The 18,860-nt window shown below is 42.3% G+C and overlaps 1 protein-coding gene across 22 annotated transcripts in view; it reads left to right on the top strand.

The window, feature by feature from the left end:
- Positions 1-18,860, top strand: part of celf2 (cugbp, Elav-like family member 2) — a 237,880-nt gene that overhangs the window by 132,835 nt on the left and 86,185 nt on the right. For all 22 annotated transcript variants that reach the window (XM_063460420.1, XM_063460415.1, XM_063460416.1 and 19 more), the window contains one exon: positions 5,955-6,151. In XM_063460420.1, coding sequence (XP_063316490.1) covers positions 5,955-6,151 — 197 coding nt within the window. The remainder of the gene's footprint in view (positions 1-5,954; positions 6,152-18,860) is intronic.

An 18,860-nucleotide genomic window follows, 5' to 3' on the forward strand; every position in this document is an offset into this window, starting at 1 on the left:
CTCACTCTGCTTGTCAGCAAGATTAGTTCCCCTGTGGGACTGTTGCACACCCTGCAAACACACTGCCAATGAGAAGAAGTGTGTGACAGCTCGGCCTTTCCACGAACCCACTGGAGTGTGTGTACTTGTATATGTGTGTGCTCCGATTGAGGGGTTACGGGAGTCAGAATGGATGTGTGTTTTAGAGCAGAAACAGAAGGGGAAAACAGCAGGGGGGATCAGCGCAGCCAGCCTGAACCAGAGCCTGTGTGTATGCATGTGTGATATGTGTACATGCATGTGTGTATGGTTTCTGAGAGAGCACACGCTGAGCTCTTTGCTGTGCTTACTCTAGACCTGGATCATCTGCATCCATCTCCTCCACCCTCTCCCTCTCTTTTACTCCTACTTTTACCTCCGTCACTTTCCGACTGTCTGTTTGGAGCACATTCCTATCTTGCTGCCTACTGAACTCCAGCTGTGAACAAGGCCAACAGAGGGGATAGCAGGTGGTTAATGTAGTCCAGGTAGCTCATCGCTGTCACCATTTACTCTTTATCTGTGGAGGCAAAGATTGTTTTCCTTTTTCCTTCTACCTGTAAAATCCACAGCAAAGCAATATATTTTTAGGGTTTTTATTGTCAGTCTATTGCTGTGTGGCAACACTGTGTTTGGAGAAAAAATAGGAGAACTCAGAAAGTTAATGACTTGACTGTCATAAAGAACCTTAATTCTACATTGTATGTTTCTCATGATATAATAATCTGTTTATTTTCTGCCTGAATCCCACCTGACTTCCAGAGAGCTCCACAATTTCTAAAATCAGTGCTTTGGTTCAACATGGCCCCTAGCTGTACTGGTTCACTGTGGTGAAGAGAGAGGTGAGCCTAAAAGTGAAGCTGTCAGCTTACACGAGCTGTCATGGCCACGAGCTGTGAGTAGTAACTGAGAGATGTGGATATGATGAAGGGTGTCTCAGCTCTCCCTTACAGATGGTTTGGTCATTTGGAGGGGGGGCGGCAGAGTAGAGCTGCTGCTCTGGCACATCAAAAGGAGGCAGTTGAGATGGTTCATGCATCTGACATGGATGTCTCCTGGGTGAAGGGTTCTGGCATGTCCTAGGGTGTCTCTGCAAGGTCTTTCAGGTTCCCCCAGGGACTGGGGCCCAGACAAGAGGAAGAAGATGGATGGATGGATGGATGGATGGATGGATGGATGGATGGATGGATGGATGGATGGATGGATGGATGGATGGATGGATGGATGGTGTCTAGATTCACAGCCATATATCCATTTTCTGCTGCTTCTCTGGGTCCAGGTCAAGGGGGCAGCAGCCTAAGCAGAGACATCTAGACCTCCCAATGCCTGACCACCTCCTGCAACTCTTCTAGGCGTACACTGAACACTCCCAAGCCAGCAGTGAGGTGTAATCTGTTCAGCATGGCTTGACTCCGGCCCAGGGGCCTCTTCCTGGTAGGAGATGCCCAAAACGACTCACTTTGGAGGCTTCAAGGAGGCAGGCTAGTTAGATACTCTAACCACCTCAACTACCTCCTGTCGATTTAGAGAAGTTCCAGCTCGAATGATCAAGCTCCTAACCCTCACCTGGGAGAGCCCAGACACCCTTCATCAGAAGCTCAGTTCCTCTACTTGCATCAGCAATTTAATTCTTTCGGTCACTATTTACAGCTCATGGCCATAGCTTAGATCAATCTGTAAATTCACAGCTTCGCTTTTAGGCTCAGCTCTCTCCTCACCACGCAGGACAGTACATCTGAGTCCGTTCAACTACACATGCATTCATTTTTACAGTTGAATTTCCAAATTTCTTAGTATTCAGTTATATAGTTGAATTTAGAGTACTCGATGGCAGCCCTACATGTCCACAGCTTTTGGTTCTGTCTCATCTTTCTCATCACGTTAATATCTGGGTCACTGCTTTCAAAAGAAAAGCTCTTGCAATTTTCCAGCTCTTAATGACTAAAAGACTAACTTAGCAAATACCTGGTAAATGTAGTGGAACATTAGCAGCTAAAAAACATTTTGTCTCCAGACAATAACAGCACTAAAGACAGCCTGAGTGCTGAACTTGATTTTAAGTTGTCAATAAGATGTTAAAAGCTTGTTCCCCACACCCCCAGAAATTATTGGATGACCTTTCTTGAACATTATTAGGAATCTTGAGGCCTTCTAACTGTTTTCTTGGCTATACTTTGGACTATATTCTGCTTCTAAACAGCTTCTTTAAATGTGCTTAAACCAGCCCTCCCACAAAGTAGATGTTTTAAGTCCAAATAAGTCACTTTCTACAACCTGACTGTTGACTGTGTGTTCTACGAGTTAACAGCTGGAACCTGAGGGCACTGAAAAGAGAGAAACCACATGGATGAGTGGTGAATGGCTTGATGAGAAACATTTCCAGCTTTTCTGTTGCATTTCCGTTTTGATTCATGCCCAAGTAAAGTGAAAAACACACATTAAATAAATGTTATCTTTCAGTATCTGAGCTAAGCTGGGTTCAGATATGCTACAGTCCTGGCAAGCACGTCTTTATAGCTCGCTTCTCACGTCACTGTTACCACTGAAGCCAATTATTGAATTTGCCAAAAATATGCTGAGAGAGGAGGTTTGAGGAGCTGTGAATGTATAATGAAGATGATGCATGAATAAATAAATAACCATCATAAGGTTTTATGATCAATATAATGCAGCTGTAGTTTGGTCAAACAAGCCTGCTGTCTAATGTGAGTGCAAGGTGAGGGAATAGCAGCCCTCAGCAGATGCTTCAAAGCCCTACCCAGACACTTTTTTTTTGTAGCCGGGCTTAATACACACATACACATTGTGAGTGTAGATCAGCCCTCAGTCACAGCCCTGTGCTTCAGGGAGACCGGAGTGATGGAAGCAATAGTTAAGCCATTAAGGCAAACAATTGGCTCAAATTGAGAGGGAGGGAGAGAGAAAAGAAGAGCAAGAAGAGGGAAAGAGGGAGGGAGATGGAGAGTCTATGGCAGGAGTGGATCCACTCAACGACTTAATCCGAGCCCCAGGACACTCTCCTGCTAAGCTTCACACACTTTCACAAACATCTACACACACACACTATAAAGCTCTGCCTGCCTCCAATAACACCTTGTCAGTCTTGGCCACAGGGGCAATGGAAGAGCCGCTCATTCCTTTATAGTTAGCAGAGGCACCTACTTCCAACCACCTCAGGGAAAGACGGAGCGTGCAATCTACACAAGACAGCTCTGTGAGCATTCGTACACCTTATGGCTGCTGGTGTGAAGCTATTCATTGTCTTAGCAGGCAGAGTGAATGGTGGAAGGAGCACAGGGTGGACAGTGTCCTGGACGAGGGAGGCGATCCTCTGACACCGGCTATTGTATCGTCTCCCCCCTTGGCCTTGCTCAGTCCCCACAAGCCTCACATAAACAGCCAACAATGAGGGATTGTCTCCAGCCTATTCCCCCTCTTTCTGCTCTTTAGCTTTCACACACACATCAGCTTTGTGTGTGTGTGTCAGAGGGCGAAGGCATGATGTGCTGCAGTCTGAACCCAGCGACCGCCGCAGCTTGTCCGATGCAGTCGTCTTCGCTGTTTATGTGGCTAAATATCAGCCGGTGATAGGGCCAGTCAGCTACTTGCTACCACCGCCGCCCTTCCCTCCCTTACCTCCCTTCTTTCCTCTCTCCCCCCCTGCCGTCAGCTACCACCCTTGGGGCTCGTGCAGTACCCAGGCCCGAGCGATTTATCGGACAGCTTAGCGAGGAGCGGTTATTGCCCAGAGGACTGTTAGCACGGGCTTGGCTCGTTGACTCCTTCTCCATTTCTGGCATTTTATTTGACATGTCCTTTAAGTCCTTTAAAGAATTGGGCGTTTCTGCCGAGCGCCTTGGCTCTTTCTGCAAAAGATGGATGGCCCGCGTTCAAAGGTCTGGATGTTTTCTTTCCTCTCCCTCAATCTCTCTCTTTCCCCCTCCCTCCTTCCTTCAACTCTTTCTCCTTTCGCTCTTGCTGAGCTTTATAGGGTGGTATTAGCGTTGTCAGCTAACCAAGCTCAGGATTTGGCTTTGTTTTGTTTTTGCCTCTTAAGATAATGCTTTTTCACTCTCCTGCCGAGAACAACAAAAGGAAGAGAAGAGCAATAAAACAGCACAGCCATTGACTTTGGTTTCATTAAACTGGTTTTCAGCCGTCTTCAATAGACCACAGGCCTTGATGGCGCTTGCATAAGAGGTTGTTTGCAGCCATGTGTGTGTGATTATCGTCAAAACACAGCCACACTTAGGCTCGCGCGTACTCAGGTGCCGCTCTCATCTCTGTCATGGCCTTACTGCTGAAAGGTGCTGAAAGTTATTCACCTTCATTGGTGCATAATTAAATAAATAAATAACAGAGAGAGGAGCCACGAGTGTGTTTTGCGATGATAAGTGTTGCTGCTCTGCAGTGAAAGGGCGGGAAAGCACTTCAACTCCTTTTCATATGCATTCCAGATGTGGAGATATATAAGCAGACCGATCGGCTTGTAAGCATCTGTGTCCTGTTAGAGGCGGCCTGGAGGTTTACTGTACTGGCTCTGCAGCCTAATCCCTCACACAAAACCTCACATTACCACGCCGCACGCTGTTTACCCCGCATCCAGCGAGGCGTGCGAACACGGACAAACATTCACACATGCATCACGGCGCACATATATTCGCACAGAGTGTCTCCTCTGTCGGCTACAGCTCGGTCTTGTGTCGGCAAGTGCGGTGAAAAAAAAGACGTACTTTGTATGCCGCTTTTGCTGTTGCGCTGTAAAATAAAATCTGAGTTCACCTAAGTCCTTCAGTGTGGATTTACTGACATCCCGTATAGATCCATCGCTACATCTCCGCTATCAAAAATCCACACTTAGCATCACAGTGAAATGTCAGTTTGCTGATGTGTCAGGTCAGTGTATATAAAAATTGCCGGCTTCGGGGATATCAGGCTGTAAAACCTGAATTGAAAGCTGTCTCGCCCCGCTGTAAGGAGCTGCGAAGGCACCCAAGAGAATTTTATTAGTGTGGCTCTCACTGAGTTTCAGTGTCCTTGTGACGTTTCTAAAGGCTATTTTAGAGCCTTTTCCATAGTGTTATGAATGAAAACCTGGGAGGGCATTTTTTGAAGTTAAATTAATTTTTTGCACAATATTGGTTCAAAGGTTCTAATTTAAGATATTTTATTATTTCCTCCTTTTTCATGTGTGTGTCTGCTGAAAGCTCAGTATCTTCTCTTATTGTGGCTTTGAAATGCTTCAGAATTCATGATATTCTACTTTTACAGATGTTTAAGCTTTCAAATCACTTTAACCCACTAGGATCTTGGCCATTTTATTCTATGTCTACTCTATGTCTATCAGATACTGCAGTATGCAAAAACCAATATATATGTGTGCGGATGACTAGTTTAAAAAACCCCCACAAGGTTACAATACACTGGGCTGACTGAGAAAATCAGTTGTGAAGCTGAAAATCAAGGCAACAAAGACTGCTTTTTATACTGCTGCGTAAATTTTAGTTTCTGCTGAATTTGGGGGAGCAAATTTGAAACGTGTAATTGTGCTGTGTGCAGAAACGATACACTCAACCTTTAGGTTATTTATTTTAACACAAGGAAAATTTCCATGAGCAAGCCAGAGCACGGTTTGGATATTTGGTCTTTTGAAATTGAAACTGCGGGGTAACGCTGTTCTGCCAGTGAAAACCGCTTTTAAGTTTTCAAATTCAGCTTCAGGTCAAGTTTGTTTGTGTCTAAGTGTGTTTACGGGTGTGTAGTTTTAGTCCGAGATTCCTACGATAATCAAAAAGATTATCAAAATGCTTAAAAGCATTGTAGATCCAGTTTAAATCACATAACATGAACACAGAGACCCTGATTCTTAAGCTGTCAGTGATATCGGTTTGTCTTAATGTGATGTTCTAATGTCCCGCCTTCTGTCTCTTCAACAGTAACGGCACGGCCGGAAAAATGAACGGGGCGCTGGAGCATTCGGACCAGCCAGACCCGGACGCCATCAAGATGTTTGTGGGCCAGATCCCACGCTCCTGGTCAGAGAAGGAGCTGAAGGAGCTATTTGAACCGTATGGAGCCGTCTACCAGATCAACATCCTCCGAGATCGCAGCCAGAACCCTCCACAGAGCAAAGGTACTAACCAACACGGTTACACAGCACTTAGAGGTGATGTGTTCATTCATTCATGTATGGTTGTCTGCTATAGTTTCTCTTCCTTCTTGCCTATGTTTCTCTCCTTTCTTTCTCATGATGAAGAAAAAATATTATAAAAATATCAACAAGCATTTATGCAAATACAATGATACAGTAGCCTAAGATATGATAATGAATCGAGGTACTTTGGTCCCTCTTCTTGGGGAGTCAAGTGCTCCTGTTTTGTCAAAGCTACTGGTGTCTCAGAGATAAGCCCAAGGTGTCCTTTGGCCTTGGTGCCATGACTCAGGAGCCCTTGGCATCACATTAAAACCCACCAGAGTACAATTAAGCATCATTTTCAATGTTTTCAGTAGAGACAAATTAACAAAAAGATGTTATAATAGTGTTAGGATTATGATAGGGTTAGAATTACAATCATCAGTGATTATCAGAGGGTTAACCTCTTAATACACACCAGATCACAAGTGACCTGCTTAGGGTTAGGGTCATCATTAATGATGACTTAGGCCTCAGAGGGTTAAAGCAGCACTGCATCACAGACTATATGAAAGATGGGAAGACCTTCTATGTCTGAAAATTGAAGCTGCTGCTGAAGTGCCATAAATCTGCATTTTTTTTAATAGCCAGACTTGCTAATCAAGCTAACTAGCATTAACTTATAAATTAGCATCCTTCTATATCCAGTTAAGGTCATTTGTGGCTCAAACAAGATGGGAACAGCCCTCATGCTTAACTTGAGAATTGAACATTACATTGTGTAAATTGTAGTCAGGCTGTAGTCAGCCTAAGAAGGTCAGAAACATTAAATTTATAACATATGTGAAAGGCTGAGGACTGAACCTTTCTGTCAGTAAGACTTGTTTTAGCCTCTATTAGCCTCTGTTAGCCGCTTTAGCCAGCGTTAGATCAACTTTTTTTGAAGTGGATCTAACATTTTTGTTAGATTCTTGCAAAATATGAGCATTAAATCAAACTGTTTATCAGAGGCAAAGCGTGATTTTAAGGATACGCAAGCTTAATATTAGCTGGCAAAATATTAGCTCTTGTTAGCTGTCCGGAGATGGGAGGGTCGCAAATCTAGTCTGCTGATAATAAGTAATTAAAACAACATCAGGGATAAATAAGCAAATGTGTCTTCTCCTCCACCTTAAGTGTTTTATTTATGTGGCAGATCTCCAGCCAATCATATGGGAGATGTCGTTTCAGGCCACTGTATTCAAATGCGGTGGAGAACATGGAACACAAACCACAAACCTGCTCCTTTGTATTTTTAATGGATTAATTAAAAATTAATTATGAATTTATGAGAACATATCAGTTTCTTGGAAGATATAATTACACAATACAATTACTAATCTATGTATATTTATGAGTATAATACCCTTTTTTTCTAAGTAAATAATACAAAAAAAAAATACTGAGTGCACCTTTAAAGCAGGATTTCACAAACTGGGTTAGTCAGTAGAAATCTGTGGGCAGTCAACTATCTGCTCATTTTTTCTATGACCTCTCAAAACACTTCCCTGATGATGTTATGGCTTGAGTTGCTATTTTCAAGTCATGACTAATTTAAAAAGGATAAACCAGGCTATTCTCATGGACTGATGCCTTGCCGATCACAAATTGATAGCCAATGAGATTGCATTTTAGCCAGATGTGACCCTTTGCTGGGCACATCTGGTGTTAAAACACCAAGAGTGGACACTACGGCAATGCTCAGCTCAGAGCTTTACTTCAGGACTTCACATCAGATGGTCACATCCATCTTTTATAGATCTTTTATATGCCATCTATGCTTTGCATCAAGTACTGCTCCAACGCCAAAGGACAGTTTGTCTGTATCTGAAGCCAACAGCTTCTGACAAAAACAGCACTTTTTAACGCTCTGCTATGAGAATGCGTAGGATACCCATACAGAAAACACAAATACTTAACTGTATGTACACTTCTACCCACACAGAGGCACATAGTCTATCAGTGGTTGAGGACCGTCCCACCTATTTAACGGCAGAACAAGTGATGCATGTGCAACATTACACAAGCAAACACGTATTTCGTGCATCATTTGAAGACAAAGACTCGCCTTGCCAGACTTACACAGTCAATTGTTCGAAACTGCATGATTTGCAGCTATTTTCTCCCATTCCCTTTTCTTTTTCCTTTGATGAATTCATCAAGTGTGAGAGCAAACAATAGAGACAGCAGCCACAAACGGGCAGACAATAGCGTTGCCATATTAACAGCCATCAACCAGAGTGGGGGTTGATGACACTCCTGATGAGACATGGAGAGTGGGAGGAAAGTAAAGAGAGAGGCAGTGAGGACGGCAGGAAGGGAGAGGTGGCGCTTCCATCCAACTGTAAAGCAAATTTTGAAGAGAAGTTTCAAAGTGTCACTTGAAACAAGATCGGAATCAAGAGGGATGAAGTGCGAATAAAGCCAGTAAACACTTTCCTGCAAGAAAAATGAAGTCAAGAAGTTTTCATTTCTGGGCCAGCTGATGCTTGCTATGGATGTCTTGAAATGCGGTGATATATTACCAAGTAAAGCTCTGTATTACATTTAAAAACTTCTCATTTGGCTTGTCGGATGCTTTGAGAAGGAAACATATTTGACATATTTGGGGTTTTTCTAATACCAGGGAAAGTAACAGTGTTATTTATACAGAAATCATAAGAATAAGATCTGACCTCTTGGTTTTGGTGTATGGAGCTTATTATTTTCAATACTTCCCGTGCTTCATGTTGCCACAGTGACGTCACCCGTTTAAGTCTTTACTCACCAAAATTATTTTTGCATTTTTGGAGCGATTAATGCACAGCGAGCAATATTGTTAGTTTAATAAGGCTTTCAAAAGTGTTGCAAACATGAACACATACAAGAGATCCAGTTCACTGACTATGAAATAGCTGATTTGATGCCGAGCAAACAGCTAGCAGCCATAGTCAACTCGTCCATGCGCAAAATAATGAAGATGTTAAGCCTTGACGTAATTTAAACTGTCAACTTATATAAATATTTAATACTTTTTTTTACTGTCTGGCTCTAAAAATGTTTATTTTTTTCTTTAAAGTCACATTTTATTATTGAAGATGATGAGGATTGACTCATTTTTACAGGCAGCTGCAAGTGCCCCTTTGTGGAACTACATGTTTTTGTTAGAAAGAAATGCAGATCAGTGCATGAACGTGTGCATTTTGTAAACATATTCCATCAATCGAAATGACACAAAACGTTGCACTTTATGCAAATGCACCTGGGTAGACTCGCATGAGACCCATGTCCCCAAATAGTCCTGAGAGTTCCTGCTTATACGCTGCAATGGAAATTTAGAGTGCAAGTCAGTGTTGAGTAGAGATGCTCACCTCGTGCTCACTCCTGTTTTTATATGGGTGATTTTCATATTGCAATTTTTAAAACAGATTTTTTTTTTGAATAATAGTTAAGTAGGAATTAGTGATTTAAGCTCCGAAGGCTATTAACTACCAGGTAAATGTGGTAATTGTGCACTACAAATTTTCTGCATACTGAAAACTTTGTAGTGTTTTGCTGGGTAATGATCGCCTGGTTAATTATTATTGAAAATCCAGTCTATTCTAAATTTATCATAGGAAATTACGGTAAGTGGCTGTCCAACCTGTAGTATTCTGTAAATTTTAATCAGAAATTTTAAACTTTATGACATATATTTATATATATATGTATATATAATATAAATATTCAATTTCCTCTTTCTTGTGTTTTAATGACCTTGAGGCTGATTTCAAAATGTATTCTCATTAACTCACATTATTCATATAATTGTATTGAAACATTTGTTCCTCCGATGAGTGTAAAAAATGCGGGGCGATTAAAAGCTGACCTCCTGTTGAGTGTATACTTTTAAAAGATGTGATGTCATCCACCTTTCTGCAGCTACACCCTCCACCTCACCTCTGTTTTTAGTTCTTCTCTCTCTGATTTTCCTCATTTTTGGCTTCCTCTCATTCTGACTGAGTCATACGAGCTTATGAAAGCCTGGAGACAGCGTTCTGCCAAATCAACGCATTTCTGCACACCAACACACTTGTCATGTGCTTTGCATTTGTGTGTCCTTAGCCTTGAAATGACTCCTTTTCTCCCCACTAGCCTCTCCTCGCTCTCCTTGTTCCCTCTGATATCTCTGAGGGGTGGATGGGGGCCACAGTTCCCCCTCATGTCCTTCAGCTCTTTCACATCTCCTTCTCCATCTTCACTACCCTTGAAATGAGTTGTTTTTGCGGCTGATGAGTCAAAAGTATCGCTCAACGGGAGAAAGCAAAGCCACCTAGCGTGCCTTTCATTTTTTTCTACTCAACATGACAGTCTCTGTCCATATGCCTCATTTTTATTTATTTATTTTTTAACAGTCTCCTTTTTTGTGTGCTGCGAGGTGGAGTGCATTAAGAGGAAATGTAGCGTTTGATTGGGCTCTTACTGGCCTTGTTATTCGCAGGCGCTGAGCGCTGTTGTTGTTTTCTCATAGTTAAGTAAGCCGCCTGGCCTCATCTGCACCCGCTCAGTCAGAGGGAGCTGCGATTGCACCCTCGCCAGTTTCCCTGTTGAAATTTCGCCAGTGTCAGGGAAACTGTGGCCCCTCGCTTCCCTCAATGTGTTTATTTTAAATTAGCAATGGTGTTGTTTGTAAAGGATCTTCGCCATTTGGGGCAAATGAGCCCACTCCGGTGCCCCAGCGGTGACCCAGAGGCACTTTTTCAATTCTTTGTAAAATACCAGTTTGGATTTAAATGAGTTTGTTAGACCCACCGAGACGTAGGAGAAGTTTCACTGCTCACCACTTTAACTCCCAACTTTTCTGCTTCCTTCTTTTTTCGATTTTCTTTGCACCCTCATTAGATGACATCTCCGCAACTGCTAGTTTGAAAAAGAACATCAACAGCAAAAAGGGGAAAACAGGACGACATAATTGACAGCAAAAATTTGGAAAAGCGCATGATAACTTGTTAATTAAATGCTCAACTCATAAATTTATGGAGGATGCATGGGTCTGAAAGTGAATAAAAACAAGAGTGTGCCTCGTCAAATTAAGATTAGTTTGTTCAGATATGAATAAGAAAGAAAGAAACAGTGCTTAGCAAGTTAATTAGACCACAACCATTTAAGGTTTATGACACATATTTATTGTGTTTTTTATGTTTCTGTAATGCTTCATGATATTATTAATGCTAAAATATCTTTTTTCTGCTATCCGTAAATTCTCAAACTGACTTTTTTACAAAAAGCTGAAAAAAATAGTAAAGGATATTATTATTTTTGATTAAGATGCCAAATTAAAATGATTTATTTGTGTTCCTAAACAGAAAATTACTTTCAGTGGTTGAATGTTGTGCTCGTTTAAAGTCCAGTGTGCCGACTCCAATTTGGTTATAAAAACATGAGTTCGTTTTTCTGTTTCCTTAACAAATAACAATATAATTTTTTGGTTTTAAACAAGTTTTGAGCAGGTTTCTAAAATATGTTCTCTTGGTCTGATAAAGTTATTAAGCACTGTAGGCTTTATTGTGTACCTTCAACAGGTTCTCTGGTTAGATGTTTAAGTTAAAACGTCTTTAGTCTTTAGGTGGTCAAAAAGTGACCATCATCACAGGGATGCAGTAAAATGATTTATTAGTTCCTGCTTTATCTTCTTTAACCGTCTATGTGCCTTCATTAAAGCTTTAGAGGAGTCAAATTCAAGTACCCATTGATTTCACTGGGGTTTTTTTTTCACTTTAGTCTGTTTTGCATATAAAAGGTTTGCAAAGTTGTGCTGTCCCACAAGAAATACTGCTGCTTAACTGCCTGATTTTCCTTGCTAATATCCCACACTTGTCTTTTGGCATCAGAAAATAAAGGGAAAATAAAAGGATACAGGTACCAGAGTATGTACTACATAATTACTTTTAATGAAATACTCATCCCCCCTTTGAGTGCTTTGTAATTCCCAGATTCCACAACAAATGATTTCCAACCTTATCAAATTGAATTATCTTCATTAGCATAGTTTTGAAAAATAATAAATTATTATAATTTAAAGTGTAGCTTGGTTATCAATTATGATACAGTGCTTCATTCCTGATCTCAAGCACTGTTTCGGGTTATCTGAGGGTTCGCGCTCATTAAGTGATCTGACATGCTCGGATTTAAATGTTACCATGGTAACGCCCATCTCCACCAATCAGGGATGTTGGTTTTTAAATATAGGATTGTTGGTTAGACAGTATAAAAGATGGACACAGCAACTCAGACATCCACTGGTTTCTGAAGTCCGGTTTTTGAAGCCTCGAGATGAGCGTTTCCACCGCATGATTGCAAAGGAAACTGGTGTGAAGACGAGGGGCGGGTCTGGCTGTGAAACTGACTAATGACCAGTCAATCACAAGTTGTTAGTCAGTGAGTGCAGTTTCATATCACAGATTTACAAAATAGACCCAAAATGAGTGACTGAGCCCATAAACTCAAGACAGGAAGTTGCATTCTCCATAGACTTCTACAGGAAGTCTCTTTGTAATCACAGCCATCGCCATCTGGTGGCCTTCAGATAAAATGTAGGTTTAAGGCACTTCAATATCGGCTTCATTTTTCCAACGCACCAACTACATACATAAGCCATAACCAGCGTCACCTGATATATGTCATACCAGCTGACATAGAGGGAAAAAAGGTGATTTCTAGTTTACCTCCAAGATCGAATTATGACTGTTTAAATGAGCATGACAACTTAAATCCGAAGTCACAGAAATATTTCTTTCTTCTCATTTTACCAGCTGGTTTATTATAAGAAATTACTCCAAGATGGCAGTCAGACTTGGGCAAACATTGGATCGGGACAGCTATGAATAAATTAATGATTAATTACAGGATGTTGAAGATAAAACCCAAGACTTAATGCGCGCTTGGAGCTCTGGCTAAAATGCAGTTTTCCACATCAAACCAGCGAGTGGATATCTGTGGATCAGTGTAATCCCCCTCCCCCCCGTCTTATTATTGTCATCATCTGGCATCACATGACGGTCCTAAGTGCTGTATGAGAGGCTGCTTCAGCCCGACGAAAATAAAATTCCTTGAGCAAACACCATTCAGTCGTTTTCGGAGCACTTTTTGGCATTAAAGTAAAAGATATCATTTCAGCTTCCAAAAACACATATTGGTAATAATTTAAACGATCTCTTTAATCCCGTTTAGGTTATTCAGAAGCCAAAATGTAATCAATCACAGAAAAATGATTTGAGAGGCAGCTTGGTTTGGTCCCAGAGCATTCAATTGTGTCACTTTTGTGCGTCATGCAGAATCCATTTTGCCGTTTGACCCAGGTGCTTGCATTTAGGCTGTGTGTGTGAGTGTGTGTGTGTGTGTGTGCTTATGCTGACTAGGACGGTCTGGGGAATATCGTGGCGCTACTGTTGGTTTAATGTGTTTGGAGTTAATAACCAGATGAGTGGATGAGCCGGGGAGGAAGGGAGAGAGTGAGAAATGGAGCAATTTGGCATTTTGTGCTGAAAGAGAGAGAGAGATGGAGGCAGAGATAAAGAGAGAATGAGACAAAGAGAGCCAGAGGGGTAAACAGAAAATGGTCCTTTTGCTAAAACACAACCTTAAGCGCCATGACGGGCTTGTTGCAGTGTGTGTGTGTGTGTGTGTCTGTGTTTTGGCTGGGGATGCGCTTTGTCATTTATCTTAATGATACAAGTGAGACACAAGCACACGCGCACACATGAACATCATGCATGCACAGAATAAGTTTAATGTCTTCATTAAGTGGCTGATCTGCGCAAAAGTCTCTGTGCACAACACGGCCTGGAAATACTTTGGAATGATCAAAATAAGGTATAAGGCACAAGGGATTTGAGTCGTGTCGAACTGAATGCAGACGAGTCTAAATTTTAACAGGCCTGAAATTATTATTGGATAAAGCGATGTTGTCTGTCAAACCTGTGAATGCCAGGGAAGGGGAAAAAATGAAGCATGAGTGATTATTTCTCTCTTAAAATTCTGATTCAGCTCTCAAAAAGCAAGAGCCACAGCTTTATTATATGACTAGTGGATTATTAAAAAGACTATAATCACTCAGCCTTCGCCAAAACCAATAACCAGTGACATGTTCATTTTAATCGGTGTCTGTTTTCTAATCTGTGTTGCTGATAGTTGCTGCGAGCAAGTGATTCCACCTGTAGCTGAAAAGACAAATTTAAAAAATGGGGGCGGGGGGAGTGTCAACATCAATCCCCGAAAACATGAGCGAGGGATGACGAGGCTGACACTAAAAAGGTGCCGAAACGTGAAAATCGATACCGAGCCGTGATAAATGCTTGATCTGGACGTCTGAAACCGCTTAAACGTCATTTGTTATGAACCCGCGTGTCATATTGAAAAATGAAGAAGGAAAACAGAAACGCCTCTGGAAATCATTTCCAGCCCAGAGATAAACACATGTAGCAGATTACAGCATTTAATTTTCGATCACTGCTCAGATCAACTTCCTCATTGCCTGGGCTGCTCTGATGCCGTGTCCAGGGACCCGCACACCCGTCCAATGGCAGACATCCGCTTTGCAAGCCGACTGTATCCTCTCGCTCGGCTATGGCAACGTGCAGAGCTGAACGCTCCGCCGTCCAAGACAATTATCTGCTCTAATGGATTCAGTTGAGACAGGGCCGACCTGAGACGGAGGACTGATTTATTTCATTCTTTCCTAAAGCAGAGCGGCCAATTAAATCGCCTTAACTAGACGTTAGCTTTTTTAGCCAGCTACCCGGGCCCAATTAGGGAGCAGCTGCAGGTGGATTTTAATGGGAGATTTTATGTGTGTGTGTGTGTGTGTGTGTGTGTGTGTGTGTGTGTGTGTGTGTGTGTGTGGATTCTCAGCTCATCTCTGTGTTTATACTTTTGCATGCCTCAGCGACAGAGAGAGTTACTTGGTTATAAGCAAACTTGCAGAGCTGGATTTTTTTTCCCTCCCTCTCCGAGCACTTCGAGGTCGGCCAGAAAGTGGCTTTGATTTCCTGAAAGTGCTCTTGTTGTTTTTGCAGCCAGTAAGGGAGGGAGCCAGCGAGGGGGAGGATTGACATTGGTGCTTTTCCACCAAAGTAACTAGTGGATTGTATAGATTTGTGAAGTGCTGCGAGCTGGACCGATTCCTACGTTAACAGGATTAGAACATCAGCCAAATGCCCGTCAGAGATGCGGCATTGTTTGAAGCCATCCACTCATCCTCTCCCTGTTTTTCCATCTGACAATCTGTTCTTATTGCGCTGTCAAATTCAGAATGTGTTCTCTGTCATATTTCCCCCATCCCTGCTGTCACTCAGCGGCTCTTTGACACACATAAATTATACACATTAAGGGGCATTTTTACAGCTGCACAGAGAGAGCAACGAGGAAACGGTGAGGAGGGGGGCGGGAGAGGAAGAAACGGAGCGAGGTGGAGTATGTATTCCATGCCACCCAGAGGCCTGTGTGAGCAGTAATTGCAGTAAAGTGTAGTTAATGTGGGTCAGCAGTTGAGTGGAACCCCAGGGGTCAAAAGGAAAGTAGAGGGGAAGGGGAATGATGGGGGGGAGAAATTCGTGTGGGTCACTGTAAGAACCCTGCCTCGGGTGGAAGGGCTCTGGGTGAAGCTCTGCGATACATCCCACACCTGTCTCTTTTTCCCCTTTTAATAAAGCATACTTTCATTCTGCTGGACTGCAGGGCTTTGCCTCTGTTATTTTCACCCTACCCTACCGCCTGCCTTTTTCCCACTCTTTCTCCAGTCTGAGGTAATTCAAGCCCACACATTTGTGTGCTGAATAGAGCAGCTGGTGCCAACCTGGAGGTTTGGACCAACAAGATACGTCTTTAACCTTAACCCATGGGATTAAGCAAGTAAATTGGAGGAAAAAACATAACCTGTTCATATTCTAAAGAACTGACCTGTAATTATTTTAAATAAAATTACAGGTCAGGCGATTGGACAAATATATCAGCTCTTTGCAATTGATGGTATGCATCAAACTTTGGCTTTTTGGAGCTAAAAAATATATATATTCTATTTTTATTTCCTAATTTAGTTTTCTGTCTCCTCGAGAATTCAACTCTGTAAAATAGTTGACCTGCAAAGTTAAACTGAATAATAATAAGAAGAAGAATAACTAGCATTGGGATTTGGATGAAATCATGCACATTTCACTAATTTCCATCTTTAAGGAAACTGTCCAGTTTGTAATACTCAGTCAGTTTTATGCTGTTTGTGCCACAAAACAATGTCACTTCTGTAGTGTTAATAATTTGGACCCCACACAGCATTCTGATAGCTGTTTACAGTTTATTTGTGAAACACACAATGCACTTCAGATCAGCACGAATATTCCAGCGTAGTCAGCTTTCCAGGTGGCCTCACACACACACCTTCTCTTCTGGTCTCTGACCTCCACCTGTGCCTCCAACCTCCTTGGCACCGCCCCTTGAGCTCACCCCTCCCCTGCAACTGAGCCAGGGACCAAACCTCCGCCACAAGGCTGTCTTAAAAATATTTCAAAAATCATTTTTAAAATAATGAACACAGAGATTTGAGTAAATTTGAAAATAAATGGCTAATATAAGGTTGTACATATAAAACTCGTCCCATGCTTTTGTGAGCATGTCTGGAGTCACTGCTGTTGTTATGCTGACTACCTTCAACGACATGAAACTCATGAATCTGCTCTTTCTTCCAGTCCATGTTTCCATCGTTACCGGTGCACGGCTTTAAATTAAAGTGCTGTGAAATCGTATTGTTCTTTTTGATGGACTGGACTGAACCTGGACTGTGTTAAAGTTCAGAGTTGCACAAAGGCAGCGATACACAGGAAGATTCTCGTATAAGTAATTCTGTAGAGTTAGCATCTATCTGAAGTTAACAAGCTGTCCCTGAGCTTACACTAGCAAAGCAAGCTAACTCGTCCCCACGACCACATGAACACTTTGAAATTCTTGTTTGAAGCCCATATGAATAGCCATGGGGGAAGACTTGTGAAAATACAGTTTAAAGACCAAACTTTATTTGGAGCCTGTGCCAGGCTAATTCTGGCCCCCGAGCCTTATGTTTGACACCCCACTAATAGAAGTTATAAAGTGGCATAACTGCACACCCTTTACACTGAAATTGGACTACAGTCAGTTTCTGTCCCTACAGATACAGTCTCCACAAATGTACCCCCAAGGGCTAATTATTGGATTTAAAGGTGATTACTGTCCCGAGCAGTAAAAGGTAGATATTAGGACCATTTATTATAGATTCTGTGGTTGAGCGTGAGGAGACAGTCTGTTATACAAAAAGAAATAAGACTTTAAGGGTTTCCTCATATATTTAAGTTAAATTAAAAGGCATTTAATACCCGCTGACAAGTTTACTTTGTATCTGTCTTGTACAGGTGGAACAGTGGTCGCCTCACCTCACAAAGGTGCTAGGTTTAAACCTGCCCAGGGCGCTTGTCCTCCTTGTGTGTTTGGGTTTTCTTCAGGTGCTCCCACAGTTCAAAGGGACACTCTAACTTCTAAATATGACAATGATTAAGGTAAAAAATTGTCACTGGACACTAATGACAGTGCCAGTAACTCAGCAGGTGCTACACCAATGACAAGCTAAAGGTCTAAACCTAAAGGTGTAATAAGGTGCTTAATTTTCTGTGAGTGTGTATAAATATAACAATTTCCATCAGCTCAAGATAAAAAATGATAGTCTAGAAACAGTCCAACATGGCCACTGGGAGACAGCGCTGAAACCCAGACTAATGAAAGTCATTTAAGTAGATTAGTTGGTGCTCAGGCTAAGGTGACCCTCCCAACTACTGCGTGGCATGGAGGGGAGACTGGGATGTTCCCATTCAAATGAAGAGTTACAGAAATAAGAAGAAAACATTATGAAATTAATTTGCAAAGAAAGTAAAATTACAGGTCAGGTTGTCACCTCTAAAGCGGGTTTAATTTTCAGACTCTAAGAACACGGCCTCGCGTGTGCCTGATTTTTAGAGAAAGCCGCTGGAAGACATAAGTGAGAGAAAAAAAACCTCCTCAACTTGCCGATTCAGCCCCCCCTTCAGCTCCTCTGCAGCTCTGCTGTCTCGAGCTGAGAAGTTGGGGTCGACCTGTTGTTGGAGGGGGTAGATGTGTTGACAGAGGCAGGGGGCCGTGGGTCTTCGCTCAGTCAAAGGCCCCCTTCAGCAGCCATGAAGCATTTATGAACAGGCATCTCCCTCCTCTGCTCTCTATTCAACTCACAACGGCTGTTTCTCTCCCCTCTTCTTCTTCTCTTTTTTTTCTTTTGACTTGCAAACGCTCTGCCCTCCTTTTCCATGTCCCATCTAGCTGTCTTGCTCTTTCTGTTACGTGCACACGTACACTCCAGCGTCTAATAGATTCCTTCCTGTCGCTCCAGATTTGTGCGTGCACGTCTCTGGTGTGTGGTTTTAAGTGTCCCTTTTCGACAACACAAGCAAAGTGTGTCTCCTTGCTCAGAGCCCTCTCGGCCTTCAGGTAAATGTTTGTTCTGCAGAAAAAAAGACACATGCACACAAATTGATGGAAAGAGCTTATTCGTGCTGGGCCCCGGCACCTGCTTGTGGTTGTAGTACAGGTATGCTTACGTGTAAATAAAAAGCAAACGTGCAGACCTACACCCAAAATATGCACACTCAGTGGCTTTCTGCAG

The sequence above is a fragment of the Pelmatolapia mariae genome, linkage group LG17 (assembly GCF_036321145.2).
Source record: "Pelmatolapia mariae isolate MD_Pm_ZW linkage group LG17, Pm_UMD_F_2, whole genome shotgun sequence".
Lineage (NCBI taxonomy): Eukaryota > Metazoa > Chordata > Actinopteri > Cichliformes > Cichlidae > Pelmatolapia > Pelmatolapia mariae.